The 25,177-nt window shown below is 45.4% G+C and overlaps 1 protein-coding gene across 2 annotated transcripts in view; it reads right to left on the bottom strand.

Annotated features, from left to right (window-relative positions):
• Nucleotides 1-25,177, bottom strand: part of LOC106579529 (high affinity cAMP-specific 3',5'-cyclic phosphodiesterase 7A) — a 57,129-nt gene that overhangs the window by 18,307 nt on the left and 13,645 nt on the right. For both annotated transcript variants that reach the window (XM_014159525.2, XM_014159526.2), the window contains exon 2: nucleotides 22,182-22,242. In XM_014159525.2, the coding sequence (XP_014015000.1) occupies nucleotides 22,182-22,242 (61 nt within the window). The remainder of the gene's footprint in view (nucleotides 1-22,181; nucleotides 22,243-25,177) is intronic.

Genomic DNA, 25,177 nt, shown 5'->3' on the forward strand with positions numbered 1-25,177 from the left:
CAGCAGAGGGACCTGCAGTAACACTAGTATTAGTAGTCAGACAGGTTAGGAGCAGCAGAGGGACCTACAGTAACACTAGTATTAGTAGTCAGACAGGCTAGGAGCAGCAGAGGGACCTGCAGTAACACTAGTATTAGTAGTCAGACAGGCTAGGAGCAGCAGAGGGACCTGCAGTAACACTGGTAGTCTGACAAGCTAGGAGCAGCAGAGGGACCTGCAGTAACACTAGTATTAATAGTCAGACAGGCTAGGAGCAGCAGAGGGGCCTGCAGTAACACTAGTATTAGTAGTCAGACAGGCTAGGAGCAGCAGAGGGAACTGCAGTAGCACTAGTATTAGTAGTCAGACGCTAGGAGCAGCAGACGGACCTGAAGTAACACTAGTATTAGCAGTCAGACAGGCTAGGAGCAGCAGAGGGGCCTGCAGTAACACTAGCATTAGTAGTCAGAAAGGCTAGGAGCAGCAGAGGGGGCTGCAGTAACACTAGTAGTCAGACAGGCTAAGAGCAGCAGAGGGACCTGCAGTAACACTAGTATTAGTAGTCAGACAGGCTAGGAGCAGCAGAGGGACCTACAGTAACACTAGTATTATTAGTCAGACAGGCTATGAGCAGCAGAGGGACCTGCAGTAACACTAGTATTAGTAGTCAGACAGGCTAGGAGCAGCAGAGGGACCTGCAGAAACACTAGTATTAGTAGTCAGACAGGCTAGGAGCAGCAGAGGGACCTGCAGAAACACTAGTATTAGTAGTCAGACAGGCTAGGAGCAGCAGAGGGACCTACAGTAACACTAGTATTATTAGTCAGACAGGCTATGAGCAGCAGAGGGACCTGCAGTAACACTAGTATTAGTAGTCAGACAGGCTAGGAGCAGCAGAGGGACCTGCAGAAACACTAGTATTAGTAGTCAGACAGGCTAGGAGCAGCAGAGGGACCTACAGTAACACTAGTATTATTAGTCAGACAGGCTATGAGCAGCAGAGGGACCTGCAGTAACACTAGTATTAGTAGTCAGACAGGCTAGGAGCAGCAGAGGGGCCTGCAGTAACACGAGTAGTGAGACAGGCTAGGAGCAGCAGAAGGACCTGCAGTAACACTAGTATTGGTAGTCAGACAGGCTAGGAGCAGCAGAGGGACCTGCAGTAACACTAGTAGTTAGACATGCTAGGAGCAGCAGGAGGACCTGCAGTAACACTAGTATTGGTAGTCAGACAGGCTAGGAGCAGCAGAAGGGCCAGCAGTAACACTGGTAGTCTGACAAGCTAGGAGCAGCAGAGGGGCCAGCAGTAACACTGGTAGTCTGACAAGCTAGGAGCAGCAGAGGGACCTGTAGTAACACTAGTATTAGTAGTCAGACAGGCTAGGAGCAGCAGAAGGACCTGCAGTAACACTAGTATTGGTAGTCAGACAGGCTAGGAGCAGCAGAAGGGCCAGCAGTAACACTGGTAGTCTGACAAGCTAGGAGCAGCTGAGGGACCTGCAGTAACACTAGTATTAATAGTCAGACAGGCTAGGAGCAGCAGAGGGACCTGCAGAAACACTAGTATTAGTAGTCAGACAGGCTAGGAGCAGCAGCGGGACCTGCAGTAACACGAGTAGTGAGACAGGCTAGGAGCAGCAGAGGGACCTACAGTAACACTAGTATTAGTAGTCAGACAGGCTAGGAGCAGCAGAGGGACCTGCAGTAACACTAGTATTAATAGTCAGACAGGCTAGGAGCAGCAGAGGGACCTGCAGTAACACTAGTATTAGTAGTCAGACAGGCTAGGAGCAGCAGAGGGACCTGCAGTAACACTAGTATTAGTAGTTAGACAGGCTAGGAGCAGAAGAGGGACATACAGTAACACTAGTATTAGTAGTCAGACAGGCTAGGAGCAGCAGAAGGGCCTGCAGTGACACTAGTATTAGTAGTAAGACAGGCTAGGAGCAGCAGAGGGACCTGCAGTAACACTGGTAGTCTGACAAGCTAGGAGCAGCAGAGGGACCTGCAGTAAGACTAGTATTAATAGTCAGACAGGCTAGGAGCAGCAGAGGGGCCTGCAGTAACACTAGTAGTCAGACAGGCTAGGAGCAGCAGAGGGGCCTCCAGTAACACTAATATTAATAGTCAGACAGGCTAGGAGCAGCAGAGGGACCTGCAGTAACACTAGTAGTCAGACAAGCTAGGAGCAGCAGAGGGACCTGCAGTAACACTAGTATTAGTAGTCAGACAGGCTGGGAGCAGCAGAGGGACCTGCAGTAACACTAGTATTAGTAGTCAGACAAGCTAGGAGCAGCAGAGGGACCTACAGTAACACTAGTATTAGTAGTCAGAGAGGCTAGGAGCAGCAGAGGGACCTGCAGTAACACTAGTATTAGTAGTCAGAAAGGCTAGGAGCAGCAGAGGGAACTGCAGTAGCACTAGTATTAGTAGTCAGACAGGCTAGGAGCAGTAGAGGGGCCTGCAGTAACACTAGCATTAGTAGTCAGACAGGCTAGGAGCAGCAGAGGGGGCTGCAGTAACACTAGTAGTCAGACAGGCTAGGAGCAGCAGGGGGACCTGCAGTAACACTAGTATTAGTAGTCAGACAGGCTAGGAGCAGCAGAAGGACCTGCAGTAACACTAGTATTGGTAGTCAGACAGGCTAGGAGCAGCAGAGGGGCCAGCAGTAACACTGGTAGTCTGACAGGCTAGGAGCAGCAGAGGGACCTGCAGTAAAACTAGTATTAGCAATTAGACAGGCTAGGAGCAGAAGAGGGACATACAGTAACACTAGTATTAGTAGTCAGACAGGCTAGGAGCAGCAGAGGGGCCTGCAGTGACACTAGTATTAGTAGTCAGATAGGCTAGGAGCAGCAGAGGGACCTGCAGTAACACTGGTAGTCTGACAAGCTAGGAGCAGCAGAGGGACCTGCAGTAAGACTAGTATTAATAGTCAGACAGGCTAGGAGCAGCAGAGGGGCCTGCAGTAACACTAGTAGTCAGACAGGCTAGGAGCAGCAGAGGGGCCTCCAGTAACACTAATATTAATAGTCAGACAGGCTAGGAGCAGCAGAGGGACCTGCAGTAACACTAGTATTAGTAGTCAGACAGGCTGGGAGCAGCAGAGGGACTTGCAGTAACACTAGTATTAGTAGTCAGACAAGCTAGGAGCAGCAGAGGGACCTGCAGTAACATTAGAATTAGTAGTTAGACAGGCTAGGAGCAGCAGAGGGACCTGCAGTAACACTGGTAGTCTGACAAGCTAGGAGCAGCAGAGGGACCTGCAGTAACACTAGTATTAATAGTCAGACAGGCTAGGAGCAGCAGAGGGACCTGCAGTAACACTAGTATTAATAGTCAGACAGGCTAGGAGCAGCAGAGGGACCTGCAGTAAGACTAGTATTAGTAGTCAGACAGGTTAGGAGCAGCAGAGGGACCTGCAGTAACACTAGTATTAATAGTCAGACAGGCTAGGAGCAGCAGAGGGGCCTGCAGTAACACTAGTAGTCAGACAGGCTGGGAGCAGCAGAGGGGCCTGCAGTAACACTAGTATTATTAGTCAGAAAGGCTAGGAGCAGCAGAGGGAACTGCAGTAGCACTAGTATTAGTAGTCAGACGCTAGGAGCAGCAGAGGGACATGAAGTAACACTAGTATTAGTAGTCAGACAGGCTAGGAGCAGTAGAGGGGCCTGCAGTAACACTAGCATTAGTAGTCAGACAGGCTAGGAGCAGCAGGGGGGCTGCAGTAACACAAGTATTATTAGTCATACAGGCTAGGAGCAGCAGAGGGACCTGCAGAAACACTAGTATTAGTAGTCAGACAGGTTAGGAGCAGCAGAGGGGCCTGCAGTAACACGAGTAGTGAGACAGGCTAGGAGCAGCAGAGGGACCTGCAGTAACACTAGTAGTCAGACAGGCTAGGAGCAGCAGAAGGACCTGCAGTAACACTAGTATTGGTAGTCAGACAGGCTAGGAGCAGCAGAGGGGCCAGCAGTAACACGAGTAGTCAGACAGGCTAGGAGCAGCAGAGGGACCTGCAGTAACACTAGTATTAGTAGTTAGACAGGCTAGGAGCAGCAGCGGGACCTACAATAACACTAGTATTAATAGTAAGACAGGCTAGGAGCAGCAAAGGGGCCTGCAGTAACACTAGTAGTCAGACAGGCTAGGAGCAGCAGAGGGACCTACAGTAACACTAGTATTAATCGTCAGACAGGCTAGGAACAGCAGCGGTAACCTACAGTAACACTAGTATTAGTAGTCAGACAGGCTAGGAGCAGCAGAGGGACCTGCAGTAACACTAGTATTAATAGTCAGACAGGCTAGGAGCAGCAGAGGGACCTGCAGTAACACTAGTATTAATCGTCAGACAGTCTAGGAGCAGTAGAGGGACCTGCAGTAACACTAGTATTAATAGTCAGACAAGCTAGGAGCAGCAGAGGGACCTGCAGTAACACTAGTATTAATAGTCAGACAAGCTAGGAGAAGCAGAGGGACCTGCAGTAACAGTAGTATTAGTAGTTAGACAGGCTAGGAGCAGCAGAGGGAACTACAGTAACACTAGTATTAATCGTCAGACAGGCTAGGAGCAGCAGCGGTAACCTACAGTAACACTAGTATTAGTAGTCAGACAGGCTAGGAGCAGCAGAGGGACCTGCAGTAACACTAGTATTAGTAGTCAGACAGGCTAGGAGCAGCAGAGGGACCTGCAGTAACACTAGTATTAATAGTCAGACAAGCTAGGAGAAGCAGAGGGACCTGCAGTAACAGTAGTATTAGTAGTTAAACAGGCTAGGAGCAGCAGAGGGACCTACAGTAACACTAGTATTAATCGTCAGACAGGCTAGGAGCAGCAGCGGTAACCTACAGTAACACTAGTATTAGTAGTCAGACAGGCTAGGAGCAGCAGAGGGACCTGCAGTAACACTAGTATTAGTAGTCAGACAGGCTAGGAGCAGCAGAGGGACCTGCAGTAACACTAGTATTAATAGTCAGACAGGCTAGGAGCAGCAGCGGTAACCTAAAGTAACACTGGTATTAGTAGTCAGACAGGCTAGGAGCAGCAGACGGACCTGCAGTAACACTAGTAGTCAGACAGGCTAGGAGCAGCAGAGGGACCTGCAGTAACACTAGTAGTCAGACAGGCTAGGAGCAGCAGAGGGACCTGCAGAAACACTAGTATTAATAGTCAGACAAGCTAGGAGCAGCAGAGGGACCTGCACTAACAGTAGTATTAGTAGTTAGACAGGCTAGGAGCAGCAGAGGGACCTACAGTAACACTAGTATTAATCGTCAGACAGGCTAGGAACAGCAGCGGTAACCTACAGTAACACTAGTATTAGTAGTCAGACAGGCTAGGAGCAGCAGAGGGACCTGCAGTAACACTAGTATTAGTAGTCAGACAGGCTAGGAGCAGCAGAGGGACCTGCAGTAACACTAGTATTAATAGTCAGACAGGATAGGAGCAGCAGAGGGACCTGCAGTAACACTAGTATTAATCGTCAGACAGTCTAGGAGCAGTAGAGGGACCTACAGTAACACTAGTATTAGTAGTCAGACAGGCTAGGAGCAGAAGAGGGACCTACATTAACACTAGTATTAGTAGTCAGACAGGCTAGGAGCAGCAGAGGGACCTGCAGTAACACTAGTATTAATAGTCAGACAGGCTAGGAGCAGCAGAGGGACCTGCAGTAACACTAGTATTAATAGTCAGACAGGCTAGGAGCAGCAGAGGGACCTGCAGTAACACTAGTATTAATAGTCAGACAGGCTAGGAGCAGCAGAGGGACCTGCAGTCACACTAGTATTAGTAGTCAGACAGGCTAGGAGCAGCAGCGGGACCTGCAGTCACACTAGTATTAGTAGTCAGACAGGCTAGGATCAGCAGAGGGGCCTCCAGTAACACTAGTATTAGTAGTCAGAGAGGCTAGGAGCAGCAGAGGGACCTGAAGTAACACTAGTAGTGAGACAGCCTAGGAGCAGCAGAGGGACCTGCAGTAACACTGGTATTAGTAGTCAGACAGGCTAGGAGCAGCAGAGGGACCTGCAGTAACACTAGTATTAGTAGTTAGACAGGCTAGGAGCAGCAGAGGGACCTGCAGTAACACTAGTATTAGTAGTCAGACAAGTTAGGAGCAGCAGAGGGACCTGCAGTAACACTAGTATTAGTAGTCAGACAGGCTAGGAGCAGCAGAGGGACCTACAGTAACACAAGTATTAGTAGTCAGACAGGCTAGGAGCAGCAGAGGGACCTGCAGTAACACTAGTATTAATAGTTAGACATGCTCGGAGCAGCAGAGGGACCTGCAGTAACACTAGTAGTCAGACAGGCTAGGAGCAGCAGAGGGACCTGCAGTAACACTAGTATTAGTAGTCAGACAGGCTAGGAGCAGCAGAGGGACCTGCAGTAACACTAGTATTAATAGTTAGACATGCTAGGAGCAGCAGAGGGACCTACAGTAACACTAGTATTAGTAGTCAGACAGGCTAGGAGCAGCAGAGGGACCTACAGTAACACTAGTATTAATAGTCAGACAGGCTAGGAGCAGCAGAGGGGCCTGCAGTAACACTAGTATTAGTAGTCAGACAGGCTAGGAGCAGCAGAGGGACCTACAGTAACACAAGTATTAGTAGTCAGACAGGCTTGGAGCAGCAGAGGGACCTGCAGTAACACTAGTATTAATAGTCAGACAGGCTAGGAGCAGCAGAGGGACCTACAGTAACACTAGTATTAGTAGTTAGACAGGCTAGGAGCAGCAGAGGGACCTGCAGTAACACTAGTATTAGTAGTCAGACAGGCCAGGAGGAGCAGAGGGACCTGCAGTAACACTAGTATTAGTAGTCAGACAGGCTAGGAGCAGCAGAGGGACCTACAGTAACACTAGTATTAATTGTCAGACAGGCTAGGAGCAGCAGAGGGACCTACAGTAACACTAGTATTAGTAGTCAGACAGGCTCGGAGCAGCAGAGGGACCTGCATTAACACTAGTATTAGTAGTCAGACAGGCTAGGAGCAGCAGCGGTAACCTAAAGTAACACTGTTATTAGTAGTCAGACAGGCTAGGAGCAGCAGACGGACCTGCAGTAACACTAGTAGTCAGACAGGCTAGGAGCAGCAGAGGGACCTGCAGTAACACTAGTAGTCAGACAGGCTAGGAGCAGCAGAGGGACCTACAGTAACACTAGTATTAATCGTCAGACAGGCTAGGAACAGCAGCGGTAACCTACAGTAACACTAGTATTAGTAGTCAGACAGGCTAGGAGCAGCAGAGGGACCTACAGTAACACTAGTATTAATAGTCAGACAGGCTAGGAGCAGCAGAGGGACCTGCAGTAACACTAGTATTAATCGTCAGACAGTCTAGGAGCAGTAGAGGGACCTACAGTAACACTAGTATTAGTAGTCAGACAGGCTAGGAGCAGAAGAGGGACCTACATTAACACTAGTATTAGTAGTCAGACAGGCTAGGAGCAGCAGAGGGACCTGCAGTCACACTAGTATTAGTAGTCAGACAGGCTAGGATCAGCAGAGGGGCCTCCAGTAACACTAGTATTAGTAGTCAGAGAGGCTAGGAGCAGCAGAGGGACCTGAAGTAACACTAGTAGTGAGACAGGCTAGGAGCAGCAGAGGGACCTGCAGTAACACTAGTATTAGTAGTTAGACAGGCTAGGAGCAGCAGAGGGACCTGCAGTAACACTAGTATTAGTAGTCAGACAAGTTAGGAGCAGCAGAGGGACCTGCAGTAACACTAGTATTAGTAGTCAGACAGGCTAGGAGCAGCAGAGGGACCTACAGTAACACAAGTATTAGTAGTCAGACAGGCTAGGAGCAGCAGAGGGACCTGCAGTAACACTAGTATTAATAGTTAGACATGCTCGGAGCAGCAGAGGGACCTGCAGTAACACTAGTAGTCAGACAGGCTAGGAGCAGCAGAGGGACCTGCAGTAACACTAGTATTAGTAGTCAGACAGGCTAGGAGCAGCAGAGGGACCTGCAGTAACACTAGTATTAATAGTCAGACAGGCTAGGAGCAGCAGAGGGGCCTGCAGTAACACTAGTATTAGTAGTCAGACAGGCTAGGAGCAGCAGAGGGACCTACAGTAACACAAGTATTAGTAGTCAGACAGGCTTGGAGCAGCAGAGGGACCTACAGTAACACTAGTATTAGTAGTTAGACAGGCTAGGAGCAGCTGAGGGACCTGCAGTAACACTAGTATTAGTAGTCAGACAGGCCAGGAGGAGCAGAGGGACCTGCAGTAACACTAGTATTAGTAGTCAGACAGGCTAGGAGCAGCAGAGGGACCTACAGTAACACTAGTATTAATTGTCAGACAGGCTAGGAGCAGCAGAGGGACCTACAGTAACACTAGTATTAGTAGTCAGACAGGCTCGGAGCAGCAGAGGGACCTGCATTAACACTAGTATTAGTAGTCAGACAGGCTAGGAGCTGCAGAGGGACCTGCAGTAACACTAGTATTAGTAGTCAGACAGGCTAGGAGCAGCAGAGGGACCTGCAGTAACACTAGTATTAATTGTCAGACAGGCTGGGAGCAGTAGAGGGACCTACAGTAACACTAGTATTAGTAGTCAGACAGGCTAGGAGCAGCAGAGGGACCTGCAGTAACACTAGTATTAATTGTCAGACAGGCTAGGAGCAGCAGAGGGACCTGCAGTAACACTAGTATTAGTAGTCAGACAGGCTAGGAGCAGCAGAGGGACCTGCAGTAACACTAGTATTAATTGTCAGACAGGCTAGGAGCAGCAGAGGGACCTGCAGTAACACTAGTAGTAGTAGTCAGACAGGCTAGGAGCAGCAGAGGGAACTGCAGTAACACTAGTATTAGTAGTCAGACAGGCTAGGAGCAGCAGAGGGACCTGCAGTAACACTAGTATTAATAGTTAGACATGCTCGGAGCAGCAGAGGGACCTGCAGTAACACTAGTAGTCAGACAGGCTAGGAGCAGCAGAGGGACCTGCAGTAACACTAGTATTAGTAGTCAGACAGGCTAGGAGCAGCAGAGGGACCTGCAGTAACACTAGTATTAATAGTTAGACATGCTAGGAGCAGCAGAGGGACCTACAGTAACACTAATATTAATAGTCAGACAGGCTAGGAGCAGCAGAGGGACCTGCAGTAACACTAGTATTAGTAGTCAGACAGGCTGGGAGCAGCAGAGGGACCTGCAGTAACACTAGTATTAGTAGTCAGACAAGCTAGGAGCAGCAGAGGGACCTGCAGTAACATTAGAATTAGTAGTTAGACAGGCTAGGAGCAGCAGAGGGACCTACAGTAACACTAGTATTAGTAGTCAGACAGGCTAGGAGCAGCAGAGGGACCTGCAGAAACACTAGTATTAGTAGTCAGACAGGCTAGAAGCAGCAGCGGGACCTGCAGTAACACGAGTAGTGAGACAGGCTAGGAGCAGCAGAGGGACCTACAGTAACACTAGTATTAGTAGTCAGACAGGTTAGGAGCAGCAGAGGGACCTGCAGTAACACTGGTAGTCTGACAAGCTAGGAGCAGCAGAGGGACCTGCAGTAACACTAGTATTAATAGTCAGACAGGCTAGGAGCAGCAGAGGGACCTGCAGTAACACTAGTATTAGTAGTCAGACAGGCTAGGAGCAGCAGAGGGACCTGCAGTAACACTAGTATTAGTAGTCAGACAGGCTAGGAGCAGCAGAGGGACCTGCAGTAACACTAGTATTAATAGTCAGACAGGCTAGGAGCAGCAGAGGGACCTGCAGTAACACTAGTATTAGTAGTCAGACAAGCTAGGAGCAGCAGAGGGACCTGCAGTAAGACTAGCATTAATAGTCAGACAGGCTAGGAGCAGCAGAGGGGCCTGCAGTAACACTAGTAGTCAGACAGGCTAGGAGCAGCAGAGGGGCCTGCAGTAACACTAGTATTATTAGTCAGAAAGGCTAGGAGCAGCAGAGGGAACTGCAGTAGCACTAGTATTAGTAGTCAGACAGGCTAGGAGCAGCAGAGGGACCTGCAGTAACACTAGTATTAGTAGTCAGACAGGCTAGGAGCAGCAGAGGGGCCTGCAGTAACACTAGCATTAGTAGTCAGACAGGCTAGGAGCAGCAGGGGGGCTGCAGTAACACTAGTATTAATAGTCAGACAGGCTAGGAGCAGCAGCGGTAACCTAAAGTAACACTGGTATTAGTAGTCAGACAGGCTAGGAGCAGCAGAGGGACCTGCAGTAACACTAGTATTAGTAGTCAGACAGGCTAGGAGCAGCAGAGGGACCTGCAGTAACACTAGTATTAATAGTCAGACAGGCTAGGAGCAGCAGCGGTAACCTAAAGTAACACTGGTATTAGTAGTCAGACAGGCTAGGAGCAGCAGACGGACCTGCAGTAACACTAGTATTGTCAGACAGGCTAGGAGCAGCAGAGGGACCTGCAGTAACACTAGTATTTGTCAGACAGGCTAGGAGCAGCAGAGGGACCTGCAGAAACACTAGTATTAATAGTCAGACAAGCTAGGAGCAGCAGAGGGACCTGCACTAACAGTAGTATTAGTAGTTAGACAGGCTAGGAGCAGCAGAGGGACCTACAGTAACACTAGTATTAATCGTCAGACAGGCTAGGAACAGCAGCGGTAACCTACAGTAACACTAGTATTAGTAGTCAGACAGGCTAGGAGCAGCAGAGGGACCTACATTAACACTAGTATTAGTAGTCAGACAGGCTAGGAGCAGCAGAGGGACCTGCAGTAACACTAGTATTAACAGTCAGACAGGCTAGGAGCAGCAGAGGGACCTGCAGTAACACTAGTATTAATAGTCAGACAGGCTAGGAGCAGCAGAGGGACCTGCAGTAACACTAGTATTAATAGTCAGACAGGCTAGGAGCAGCAGAGGGACCTGCAGTCACACTAGTATTAGTAGTCAGACAGGCTAGGAGCAGCAGCGGGACCTGCAGTCACACTAGTATTAGTAGTCAGACAGGCTAGGATCAGCAGAGGGGCCTCCAGTAACACTAGTATTAGTAGTCAGAGAGGCTAGGAGCAGCAGAGGGACCTGAAGTAACACTAGTAGTGAGACAGCCTAGGAGCAGCAGAGGGACCTGCAGTAACACTGGTATTAGTAGTCAGACAGGCTAGGAGCAGCAGAGGGACCTGCAGTGACACTAGTATTAGTAGTTAGACAGGCTAGGAGCAGCAGAGGGACCTGCAGTAACACTAGTATTAGTAGTCAGACAAGTTAGGAGCAGCAGAGGGACCTGCAGTAACACTAGTATTAGTAGTCAGACAGGCTAGGAGCAGCAGAGGGACCTGCAGTAACACTAGTATTAATAGTTAGACATGCTAGGAGCAGCAGAGGGACCTACAGTAACACTAGTATTAGTAGTCAGACAGGCTAGGAGCAGCAGAGGGACCTACAGTAACACTAGTATTAATAGTCAGACAGGCTAGGAGCAGCAGAGGGGCCTGCAGTAACACTAGTATTAGTAGTCAGACAGGCTAGGAGCAGCAGAGGGACCTACAGTAACACAAGTATTAGTAGTCAGACAGGCTTGGAGCAGCAGAGGGACCTGCAGTAACACTAGTATTAATAGTCAGACAGGCTAGGAGCAGCAGAGGGACCTGCAGTAACACTAGTATTAGTAGTCAGACAGGCCAGGAGGAGCAGAGGCACCTGCAGTAACACTAGTATTAGTAGTCAGACAGGCTAGGAGCAGCAGAGGGACCTACAGTAACACTAGTATTAATTGTCAGACAGGCTAGGAGCAGCAGAGGGACCTACAGTAACACTAGTATTAGTAGTCAGACAGGCTCGGAGCAGCAGAGGGACCTGCATTAACACTAGTATTAGTAGTCAGACAGGCTAGGAGCAGCAGCGGTAACCTAAAGTAACACTGGTATTAGTAGTCAGACAGGCTAGGAGCAGCAGACGGACCTGCAGTAACACTAGTAGTCAGACAGGCTAGGAGCAGCAGAGGGACCTGCAGAAACACTAGTATTAATAGTCAGACAAGCTAGGAGCAGCAGAGGGACCTGCACTAACAGTAGTATTAGTAGTTAGACAGGCTAGGAGCAGCAGAGGGACCTACAGTAACACTAGTATTAATCGTCAGACAGGCTAGGAACAGCAGCGGTAACCTACAGTAACACTAGTATTAGTAGTCAGACAGGCTAGGAGCAGCAGAGGGACCTACAGTAACACTAGTATTAGTAGTCAGACAGGCTAGGAGCAGCAGAGGGACCTGCAGTAACACTAGTATTAATAGTCAGACAGGCTAGGAGCAGCAGAGGGACCTGCAGTAACACTAGTATTAATCGTCAGACAGTCTAGGAGCAGTAGAGGGACCTACAGTAACACTAGTATTAGTAGTCAGACAGGCTAGGAGCAGAAGAGGGACCTACATTAACACTAGTATTAGTAGTCAGAGAGGCTAGGAGCAGCAGAGGGACCTGAAGTAACACTAGTAGTGAGACAGGCTAGGAGCAGCAGAGGGACCTGCAGTAACACTAGTATTAGTAGTCAGACAGGCTAGGAGCAGCAGAGGGACCTGCAGTAACACTAGTATTAATAGTCAGACAGGCTAGGAGCAGCAGAGGGGCCTGCAGTAACACTAGTATTAGTAGTCAGACAGGCTAGGAGCAGCAGAGGGACCTACAGTAACACTAGTATTAGTAGTCAGACAGGCTCGGAGCAGCAGAGGGACCTGCATTAACACTAGTATTAGTAGTCAGACAGGCTAGGAGCTGCAGAGGGAACTGCAGTAACACTAGTATTAGTAGTCAGACAGGCTAGGAGCAGCAGAGGAACCTGCAGTAACACTAGTATTAATTGTCAGACAGGCTAGGAGGAGCAGAGGGACCTGCAGTAACACTAGTATTAATTGTCAGACAGGCTGGGAGCAGTAGAGGGACCTGCAGTAACACTAGTATTAATAGTCAGACAGGCTAGGAGCAGCAGAGGGACCTGCAGTAACACTAGTATTAGTAGTCAGACAGGCTAGGAGCAGCAGAGGGACCTGCAGTAACACTAGTATTAATTGTCAGACAGGCTAGGAGCAGCAGAGGGACCTGCAGTAACACTAGTATTAGTAGTCAGACAGGCTAGGAGCAGCAGAGGGACCTGCAGTAACACTAGTATTAGTTGTCAGACAGGCTAGGAGCAGCAGAGGGACCTGCAGTAACACTAGTATTAGTAGTCAGACAGGCTAGGAGCAGCAGAGGGACCTGCAGTAACACTAGTATTAGTTGTCAGACAGGCTAGGAGCAGCAGAGGGACCTGCAGTAACACTAGTATTAATTGTCAGACAGGCTAGGAGCAGCAGAGGGACCTGCAGTAACACAGTAGAGTAGACAGGTTAGTGTGTTATACTCAGAGGCGAGCGCTGACAGTATCGTTATGGTACTATGGCACTTTCCCAGGCAGCCCAGTCAATACTAGTCTTCTATATGAGTCATTCAGCAGTAATGTCAGACTGACAGACTAATGCAGCTCTTCAATACTGATTTGTACATTAGATCAAATCAGGCATACAGTACTGTACAGTCTCTCCCACCAGCTTGCTACTTACTTGGGAACAGCTGTTTGAATATAACAAAAGCCCCTCGAAAATAGCAATACTGGGAATTACCATGAAAGGAAGTAATGAATGGTAACATTACATATAGTTTACACAGCATTCACAGATTAAATGAAAATATACAAGGTTATGTATGGTGTAAACAAACTCTTCCACTTTCTCACACAGATGCAATGGCAAGTAATTGTGTGTGTGTGTGTGTGTGTGTGTTGAGATGCAGAGAGTCAAGTTTTTCCATTCTGTGTGGCAACGGGCCTTGAGCTGGGGGGGAAATACGGGTAAGACAGTTGATTACCCATGTGTCCTGACCTCTACACTCTAATGTTCTTAAACCCACTGTATGACAACACAGCAACAGATCAGACTGGCCTAGGAACTTTTCACAGACCCTGGCATATAGCCAGCATGTCCTAAACTGGGACCCTGCTGCACCTCTTAACAAGAACTGTAATATCCACTGAGTCCACACAAACATATGCTCTCAAAGTAAGCCTAATACTAGAGTCAGAGATAACCAGGGGAAAGCTAGCAACAGTAAATCAATTGTTAAGTCGTTGAATTAAGCTTCCTGCTTAAGCAAAATAACTAATGATTTAGATTGTCTTCAGATTTCTTTAACTAGTGTGGGTTTTTATCCAACTTCATCTTCCAACAACATATTATCCAAAAATACTACAGGTGTAAGATCCGAATTTGATCACCCTGTTGTTGCAGGAAATGTCCTGCACAGCAGGAAATACAAATGTGTAGTGTATTCAAGGTTATCACAAACTATTTGCAGTATGAACCATAATGGCTTCCACCAGGCAGGAATTAACAAAGATTATCAACAAAGATTATATACTGTAGGGTGTCCACCCACCTCTGTCCAAAGTGGGTGTAAACACACTTTGGTGATGAAATTTCACTTATGTTATAAAATACATTTTACCAAGACAAATATGATTCTTCATGTTCTGAATAAATTATCAATATTTAAATAACACATCATTAACATTATATCCAAAAAGTCGGATCTCGTAACCTAATACATCCCATAATAAGCAGAGCTTGAAGGAGCGGTGCCCGTTTCTCGCAGCGGCTTTTAAAGACATGTTGTGAAGCTCATCTGCAAAATTGCGGGTTTCAAAAAGCTAAATTAACACAAGCTGAATTAGATGTAAAAGGCATTGAAAATAAAAAGCTTGCGGTACGCTCAGTGTACCGTTGACGTTTAACAGAGATACGCTTTACGTGAGAAATCTTTGAAAAAGAACAGGAATTTCACATGAATATGAAAAACCTGTACTCCAGGTAAAGTGTAGGTCCCATGTTTCATGAGCTGAAATACATAATCCCATAAATGTTCCATATGCACAAAAATCTTATTTATCGCAAGTTTTGTGCACAAATTTGCCAAGATAATCCATCCACCAGAACTTGTCATCTTTCTACTGGAATCGAGAAGGCAATATAGGGGTAAGATAGATATCGATTTTGAGACATGACATGAAGTATTTTCATGTTTTATACTGAACAAAAATATAAAACGCAATATGCAACAATTTCAAAGATTTTACTCAGTTACAGTTCATATAAAGAAATCAGTCAATTGAAATAAATGCATTAGGCTCTAATCTATGGATTTCACATGACTGGGAATACAGATATGCATCTGTTGATCACAGATGCCTTAAAACAACTTAAGAACTCTTAAATCGTGTGGTTATATCCAATATAACTCCAATCCACATGATTAGGTCTGTCTTCTCTATATGACTTCACAGTCTGTTTGGCAGTTTGTTAGAACAATGCTACTGTCCAGATTTTTTTGCATTTCTTTTTCTCTGTCCTCCGTTGATTTAGTCACCATAATTTTGGCCAACCTACAAGGGTTAATAAAAACTTTTGTATGGATTATGATAACCAGTGGTCCAAACCTCGTCTCTTTCTCAGAGGAGTATCTACACAATTTACATATTATTTTACACATTGGTCAAAAGATGCGTTTCTGATTAGACACCCTATATAGACTGACAAGATAAGGGACTGGACTAGAGGTCGACCGATTAATCGGAATGGCCGATTAATTAGGGCCGATTTCAAGTTTTCATAACAATCGGTAATCGGTATTTTTGGCCACCGATTTGCCGATTCAAAAAATTATAATTGTAAAAAAAAAAATCTAAATTACACCTTTATTTAACTAGGCAAGTCAGATTAAGAACACATTCTTATTTTCAATGACGGCCTAGGAACGGGGGTTAACTGCCTTGTTCAGGGGGGATTCATTTTTGCAACCTTCTGGTTACTAGTGTCACATAATCCATGGTGCTGTTGAAAGGACGACCAAAGCGCAGCGGGAATATGGATGCTCATATTTTAATTTTAAAAAAAGGAGTAAAGCATCCACTGAAAAACCCAATAAACAAAACAATGAACAGTACTCACGAAATGACAGTGTAGCAGGCACTGGCAGTCTTAAGCGCAGGGTTGGCATCTCCGGTGCTGGCTCGATGCCTATTTTCCCCTGGCACGTGCGGGGTGCTGGTATTAAGCCTACTGGCCTAAAAATACCAGGCCTTACCATGGCACCTACCCCAAAGCACGGGACCTGTCCAGTCTGTTTACTTTTAACAGGGGTACGGGGCGCTGGCCTGGGTCTCCAATCTTGCCCCGTCACACAGCCCTTGTGCCCCCCCCCTAAAAAATTATTGGGGGTGCCTCTCGGTCTCCCTTACCCGACGTGTTCCCCAGTCCTCGCCAGAATTCTTCCGCTGCTTGGTCCTGTGTTGGTGGGGAATTCTGTCACATAATCCATGGTGCTGTTGAAAGGACGACCAAAGCGCAGCGGGAATATGGATGCTCATATTTTAATAGCAGGCTAAACCAAAAAAAGCAGTGCTCACAACAATTCCCCACAAACACACAGACAAACACACCCAACTAATATAGGACTTCCAATCAAAGGCAACACCACACAGCTGCCACGCCCTGACCAACACTTGTACACCTACTCCACCTGCTGGTCAGGACGTGACACTAGTCCAACGCTCTAACCACCTGCCTTACATTGCACTCCGTGAGGAGCCTGCATGGCAGGCTGACTACCTGTTACGCGAGGGCAGCAAGAAGCCAAGGTAATTTGCTAGCTAGCATTAAACTTATCTTATAAAAAACTATCAATCTTAACATAATCACTAGTTAACTACACATGGTTGATGATATTACTAGTTTATCTCACGTGTCCTGTGTTGCATATAATCGATGCGGTGCCTGTTAATTTCTCATCGAATCACAGCCTACTTCGACAAACGGGTGATGATTTAACAAGCGCATTTGCGAAAAAAGCACTGTCGTTGCATCAATGTACCTAAACATAAACATCAATGCCTTTCTTTAAAATCAATACACAAGTATATATATTTTTAAACCTGCATATTTAGTTAATATTGCCTGCTAACATGAAATTCTGTCACTGCTCTTGCGTTCATTGCCTGGCTCATTGCAAACTAATTTGCCAGAATTTTACGTAATAATGACATACCATTGAAGGTTGTGCAATGTAACAGGAATATTTAGACTTAGGTATGCCACCCGTTAGATAAAATACGGAACGGTTCCGTATTTCACTGAAAGAAAAAAAAAACGTTTTGTTTTCGAGATGATAGTTTCCGGATTCGACCATATTAATGACCTAAGGCTCGTATTTCTGTGTGTTTATTATATTATAATTAAGTCTATGATTTGATTGAGCAGTGGTAGGCACCAGCAGGCTCGTAAGCATTCATTCAAACAGCACTTTCGTTTGTTTTGCCAGCAGCTTTCGCAATTCATTGCGCTGTTTATGACTTCAAGCCTGTCAACTCCCAAGATTAGGCTGGTGTAACCGATGTGAAATGGCTAGCTAGTTAGCGGGTGCATGCTAATAGCGTTTCAAACGTCACTCGCTCAGAGACTTGGAGTAGTTGTTCCCCTTGCTCTGCATGGGTAACGCTGCTTCGAGGGTGGCTGTTGTCGATGTGTTCCTGGTTCGAGCCCAGGTAGGAGCGAGGAGAGGGACGGAAGCTAAACTGTTACACTGGCAATACGAAAGTGCCTATAAGAACATCCAATTGTCAAAGGTATATGAAATACAAATCGTATAGAGAGAAATAGTCCTATAATTCCTATAATAACTACAACCTAAAACTTCTTACCTGGGAATATTGAAGACTCATGTTAAAAGGAACAACCAGCTTTCATATGTTCTCATGTTCTGAGCAAGGCACTTAAACGTTATCTTTTTTACATGGCACATATTGCACTTTTACTTTCTTCTCCAACACTTTGTTTTTGCATTATTTAAACCCAACTGAACATGTTTCATTATTTATTTGAGGCTAAATTGATTTTATTGATGTATTATATTAAGTTAAAATAAGTGTTCATTCAGTATTGTTGTAATTGTCATTATTACAAATACATTTTAAAAAACGGCCCATTAATCGGCATCGTTTTTTTGGTCCTCCGATAATCGGTATCGGCGTTGAAAATTCATAATCGGTCGACCTCTATACTGGACTGTTCGAACAATGGGAATAAATGTCCCCAAATGAGGGAGGAGGCGGGATCATTCTAGCCAGGAATTGAGCAAATGTCAGGTCTGCTGAGCGCAAACTTGAACTTTGTGAAAATTCTGTGCAACTTCCGGTGTGCGTTTACTGTGAACACAGAGGCTGTACCCGCTTTAAGTTACAGTTTTAACAGTGGCCAAGTTGCCAACAGTGGCTATTTGATCATAATGTAGGCCTACCAGAGTGACCTACCATCAAAAACAATAGAGAAAACACATAACATAACAGTCGAATATGGAAATAGCTGTTCTATCATTCAGCCTACAGTAGCAGCCAACTTGTGGTGTTCAATGCCTACATTCCATTAGACTTTTGAAAAAAACAAACATTCAGGACTTGACATTAACCTGTTTTGTTTACCTACTTGTCCTTCAGACAAGGGTATGACTGAAAATATTGTGTTTGATGCAAGAAACCACTTTACAAAATACAATTCATTATCACAGAATCAGAGAAATTACGCTACGCTCTGCCTATTGGCTACTTAGCGTATTCAAGACCGTCTCGAAAATACAACACTTCCCCTTTAAGATATAAAAAGCTCTTTACCTGACTCGCTTTTCAAAGATGGCTAGAAATGCACACGTTTTGTGCTCTTGTAGGAAGCAACCACTCCCCCATTGTTGACAAGAAATTAGCTATAACTGGACTAATAACTCACTAACTATCAAGGAATATGAACAAATGTGTACACATGGCTACATGCAGCTCTCACTTTGATCTCAAAACAAGCACATCTACTCACGACCGCTCATGCTGTAGCCTAAACACAGTCCAGTTCAAAGTGAATGGCACAGATCCATATATGGCAATAGCTATTTGCATATCGACCTACTGCAGCTCTGATTGGTTATGGCGCACCAGTCTGTGTAGAGTATGGGCCTGTCAATGCAATAGAATCCTACTCCAATGAGCTCTGCCTACAATAAATTATCTTGCACAGTTAGTTTTACATATTAAATCTAGCCTATTTCGTTTTGTTTCGGTATAATACATTGAAAGTGGCTAATATTGCATTGATTCGATCACAATTCCTACAGTAGAGTGAAACGTTGATAGTGTTAACTAAAACGGGAAAACTGTAGAAAATTGAGTGAAGTTCAATCTCGTGCTTCTCTCCGCCGGCTCATATTTGACTGACCTCCATACCAAAAAATCCCCACTTCCTCTGCTTCACTGTATTTTTGAGCAGACAGATTTTGGGACAGTCATCAAATCAAATCAAATGTATTTATAAAGCCCTTCTTACATCAGCTGATATCTCAAAGTGCTGTACAGAAACCCAGCCTAAAACCCCAAACAGCAAGCAATGCAGGTGTAGAAGCACGGTGGCTAGGAAAAACTCCCTCTCGCTTTGCCGTTTCCTCTCTGGGGGGGGCCCAGAGTATTACCTGGTCAGGTCACATGGTCAGAGAAATCTCTGGGCCCTGTGTATATAATCTCCCATAACAGCAGAACCAATTATTTATATATACACTAGATGATTGATAGGGGGCGCTGTGTTGAAGCCACCATGCCTCCATCTTGACACTCCTCCACCATTGTAATAAGTATTTTTGAGGCTATAGAAATGCATGTATTAATGTCTACATTAGTTTTTGTCACATGTATTCTATTACAGACACCTACTTTTAAATGATATGTGAGCTAAACATAAAAAATATATTTTTTAAAGATATATATATATATATATATATATATATAACACTGCTCAAAAAAATAAAGGGAACCCTTAAACAACACAATGTAACTCTAAGTCAATCACACTTCTGTGAAATCAAACTGTCCACTTAGGAAGCAACACTGATTGACAATAAATTTCACATGCTGTTGTGCAAATGGAATAGACAACAGGTGGAAATTATAGGCAATTAGCAAGACACCCCCAATAATGGAGTGGTTCTGCAGGTGGGGCCACAGACCACTTCTCAGTTCCTATGCTTCCTGGCTGATGTTTTGGTCACTTTTGAATGCTGGCGGTGCTTTCACTCTAGTGGTAGCATGAGACGGAGTCTACAACCCACACAAGTGTCACACGTAGTGCAGCTCATCCAGGATGGCACATCAATGCGAGCTGTGGCAAGAAGGTTTGCTGTGTCTGTCAGCATAGTGTCCAGAGCACAGAGGCGCTACCAGGAGACAGGCCAGTACATCAGGAGATGTGGAGGAGGCCGTAGGAGGGCAACAACCCAGCAGCAAGACCTCCGCCTTTGCAGGAGAAGCACTGCCAGAGCCCTGCAAAATGACCTCCAGCAGGCCACAAATGTGCATGTGTCTGCTCAAACGGTCAGAAACAGACTCCATGAGGGTGGTATGAGGGCCTGACGTCCACAGGTGTGGGTTGTGCTTACAGCCCAACACCGTGCAGGACGTTTGGCATTTGCCAGAGAACACCAAGATTGGCAAATTCGCCACTGGCGCCCTATACACACTGCTCAAAAAAATAAAGGGAACACTAAAATAACACATCCTAGATCTGAATGAATTAAATAATCTTATGAAATACTTTTTTCTTTACATAGTTGAATGTGCTGACAACAAAATCACACAAAAAGAATCAATGGAAATCCAATTTATCAACCCATGGAGGTCTGGATTTGGAGTCACACTCAAAATTAAAGTGGAAAACCACACTACAGGCTGATCCAACTTTGATGTAATGTCCTTAAAACAAGTCAAAATGAGGCTCAGTAGTGTGTGTGGCCTCCACGTGCCTGTATGACCTCCCTACAACGCCTGGGCATGCTCCTGATGAGGTGGCGGATGGTCTCCTGAGGGATCTCCTCCCAGACCTGGACTAAAGCATCCGCCAACTCCTGGACAGTCTGTGGTGCAACGTGGCGTTGGTGGATGGAGCGAGACATGATGTCCCAGATGTGCTCAATTGGATTCAGGTCTGGGGAACGGGCGGGCCAGTCCATAGCATCAATGCCTTCCTCTTGCAGGAACTGCTGACACACTCCAGCCACATGAGGTCTAGCATTGTCTTGCATTAGGAGGAACCCAGGGCCAACCGCACCAGCATATGGTCTCACAAGGGGTCTGAGGATCTCATCTCGGTACCTAATGGCAGTCAGGCTACCTCTGGCGAGCACATGGAGGGCTGTGCGGCCCCCCAAAGAAATGCCACCCCACACCATGACTGACCCACCGCCAAACCGGTCATGCTGGAGGATGTTGCAGGCAGCAAAAAAACCCATTTGATTAATCAAATATTTAATCAGTCATCTTCCTCAAATGAAGGGGATGACAGAATCTTTGCGAGAAGGAGGAAAATTACTTAATTGGTCCTCAACTCACAGCTCAGAGACTTCATTCAGGATAAATGGAGTTAGCTCTGAGTTAGCCTGCCCCGGAGCAGGTTAGTTCTGAAGGATTCGTTGCCATAGAAAAGGTGAGCCACTTTCGTGGTACCGGTTATCCCGAATGGAACTCAAGAGTTTACCAAATTTACCTCAGTAACTCCTCAAACTTGATTTGTAGTATAGGGCTCAGATGAAAGGGTCTACTATCCAGCCATCTATCCCTCTTTCAATCTCAAATTCAAGGCAACACACAGTATTATATATAGAGCTATGATCACAAGGAACTCCCATCTCAAATTACTCGAGCAAACAGCAAAACACCACTCTGTCTGACCTAGTTATGTATACTGTATGTAGTAATGTATGTATGCATATAGGTCTGTAATGTCTATGTTCATGTTTTTACATTTTATGTAAATTGTTTAAGTATTTTTGTCTGTAATGTCTTTTTCGTTATGTGTCGGACTAGCTAATGGGGATCCCAATAAAATCGGAAAAATCCAAATATCCGTCCCTCTCACATTTCTCAACTTATCGATCCCTCTCTCGAGTTTCTCAACTTATCCATCCCTTTCTCACGTTTTGTTACTCAAGTTATATAATGTGTCAGAAAATTATTTGAGAAATTGTTTCCTTTCCTTGATGCAATCTAGAAGCCTGATGATGCCTGTTCATTCTGAATATGGGGACGGTGTGCAGGGCTAACAGTAACTAGCATAAGTTGTTCTGTACTGTATGTGATGTGTATGTGACAGTGGGTAGTACTCACCGAGCATACGAATGTACAGAGCGGTCTGATCTGAGCTGTCATAAGAGATAGCACCTCGTCTCTGGAGAGAGGAGAGAGAGAAAAAATTTTGTTTTTTGCTAAACATGAATGCTTCCGAGACAGTCAGTAGAGCACCAGAGAAATGTGTAACGAATGAAATGCAACAGTTGAATAATACAGGTAGTGTTGGCCTACTGGTTACTAAAGTCATTTAGGTGAGGTTCATGTGGTTCATTTTGTTCTGTGGAGGACTGCTAGGCTGCTGAACTGTTGCGTTAAACGAATAAAGAGTTTCCTCATCTGTATGATGGTGCGCGCGCACACACCCACCCACTGTTTATCAGTTTGCGCGGGAAACACGTGGAGAAAGTGTTTGTGTGGTGTGTGAGAGATATTGTGTGAGAGACTGTACTGTGTGTAGAGCAGGGCTTTCCAACCCTGTTCCTGGAGAGCTAGCCTCCTGTAGGTTTTCGGTCCAACCCCAGGTATAACTAACCTGATTCAGCTTATCAACCAGCAAATTAGCAGAATCAGGTGCGCTAGATTAGGGTTGGAATGAAAACATACAGGACAGTACCTCTCCAGGAACAAGGTTGGCGACCCCTGGTGTTGGGGAACATGCTGCTCCAAACAGAGTTGAGTTGTCCATCTGGTAAAACCTTAGACTTAATTACACCTCGTTTCCCCCAGTAATATGCTCCTTGTTACCGTGACAATAGAGCAAAGCTGCTTGCTGATTAGGACAGCAGCAGAAGACACTCCCACTGACTCTAGGTTTACCAAGCACGAGAGATGGAAAGAGAGAGGGGGGAGGAGAGAGAGTGAGACAGACAAGAACATACACAGAAAAAGAGAAAGTGAGACAGACCAGGCATTCCTTCCGACTGGGACTGAGGGTAAGAGTATTCATATAGCCAAAAGATGGAAAACATTGTCTAAATTGAACACAAACGTAGACCTAGGACAATACCAGATCATCCTATGTATATATATATACAGTTGAAGTCAGAAGTTTACATAAACCTTATCCAAATAAATTTAAACTCAGCTTTTCACAATTCCTGACATTTAATCCTAGTAAACATTCCCTGACTTAGGTCAGTTAGAATCACCACTTTATTTTAAGAATGTGAAATGTCAGAATAATTGTAGAGAGAATTATTTATTTCAACTTTTATTTCTTTCATCACATTCCCAGTGGGTCAGAAGTTTACATACACTCAATTAGTATTTGGTAGCATTGCCTTTAAAATGTTTAACTTGGGTCAAACGTGTCGGGTAGCCTTCCACAAGCTTCCCACAATAAGTTGGGTGAATTTTGGCCCATTCCACCTGACAGAGCTGGTGTAACTGAGTCAGGTTTGTAGGCCTACTTGCTCGCACACAACTTTGGAAGTATGCTTGGGGTCATTGTCCATTTGGAAGACCCATTTGCGACCAAGCTTTAACCTGTTGGGGTATAGGAGGCAGTATTTTCACGGCCGGATAAAAACGTACCCAATTTAAACAGGTTACTACTCTGGCCCAGAAACTAGAATATGCATATTATTAGTAGAGTTTGATAGAAAACACTCTGAAGTTTCTAAAACTGTTTGAATGGTGTCTGTGAGTATAAGGGTACTCATATGGCAGGCAAAAACCTGAGAAAAATCCAAGCAGGAAGTGGAAAGTCAGAATTGTAGTTCTTCTTTTGATTCTCTAATCGAACCTACAGTGTCTGTGGGGTGACGTTGCACTTCCTAATGCTTCCATTGGATGTCAACAGCCTTCAGAAAGTGGTTTGAGCATTCTCCTGTCACTGGGCAGATAATAGGAGCTCAGTTACTGAGTGGACTGCCTGGCAACAAAGGGATTGGATATGCGCGGTCACGCGAGCGCACCATTCCTTCTTTTTCTTCTTGAATGAATATGCTATTGTCCGGTTGGAATATTATCGCAATTTTACGTTAAAAATACCATAAAGATTGATTTTAAACAGCGTTTGACATGCTTCTAAGTACGGTAATGGAACATTTTGACTTTTCGTCTCTGGTACCGCGCTCGCGCGGTATGCCTTTGGCTAGTGACCTGAACGCATGAACAAAACGGAGGTATTTGGACATAAATATGGAGTATTTCAAACAAAAACAACATTTCTTGTGGAAGTAGCAGTCCTGGGAGTGCATTCTGACGAAGATCAACAAAGGTAAGACAATATTTCTAATACTAATTCTGAGTTTAGGTTGCCCCGAACTTGGCGGGTGTCTGTATAGCTCGCTGTGATGGCTGAGCTATGTACTCAGAATATTGAAAAATGTGCTTTCTCCGTAAAGCCATTTTAAAATCTGACTCGGCGGTTGCATCCAGGAGTAGTCTATCTATAATTCTTTAAATAATTGTTATATATTTTGTCAACGTTTATGATGAGTATTTTTGTTAATTGATGTGCACATTCACCGGAAGTGGGAATACATTTTCTGAACATCACGCGCCAATGTAAAATGCTGTTTTTGGATAGAAATATGAACTTTATCAAACAAAACATACATTTATTGTGTAACATAATGTCCTAGGAGTGTCATCTGATGAAGATCGTCAAAGGTTAGTGCTTCATTTAGCTGTGTTTTGCGTTTTATTGACACATGTCCTTGCTTGGAAAATGGCTGTGTGATTATTTTTGTCTATGTACTCTCCTAACATAATCTAATGTTTTGCTTTCTCTGTAAAGCCTTTTTGAAATCGGACAATGTGGTTACATCAAGGAGAAGTGTATCTTTAAAATGGTGTAAAATAGTTGTATGTTTGAGAAAGTTAAATTATGACATTTTGTTGTTTTTGAATTTGCCGCCCTGATATTTCACTGGATGTGTCTCGCAGGTGGGACGCTAGCGTCCCACGTAGCCCATAGAAGTTAACTTCCTGACTGATGTCTTTAGATTTTGCTTCAATATATCCACATAATTTTCCTGCCTCATGATGCAATTTATTTTGTGAAGTGCACCAGTCCCTCCTGCAGC

This window comes from Salmo salar, chromosome ssa19, assembly GCF_905237065.1.
Source record: "Salmo salar chromosome ssa19, Ssal_v3.1, whole genome shotgun sequence".
Classification (NCBI taxonomy): Eukaryota; Metazoa; Chordata; class Actinopteri; order Salmoniformes; family Salmonidae; genus Salmo; species Salmo salar.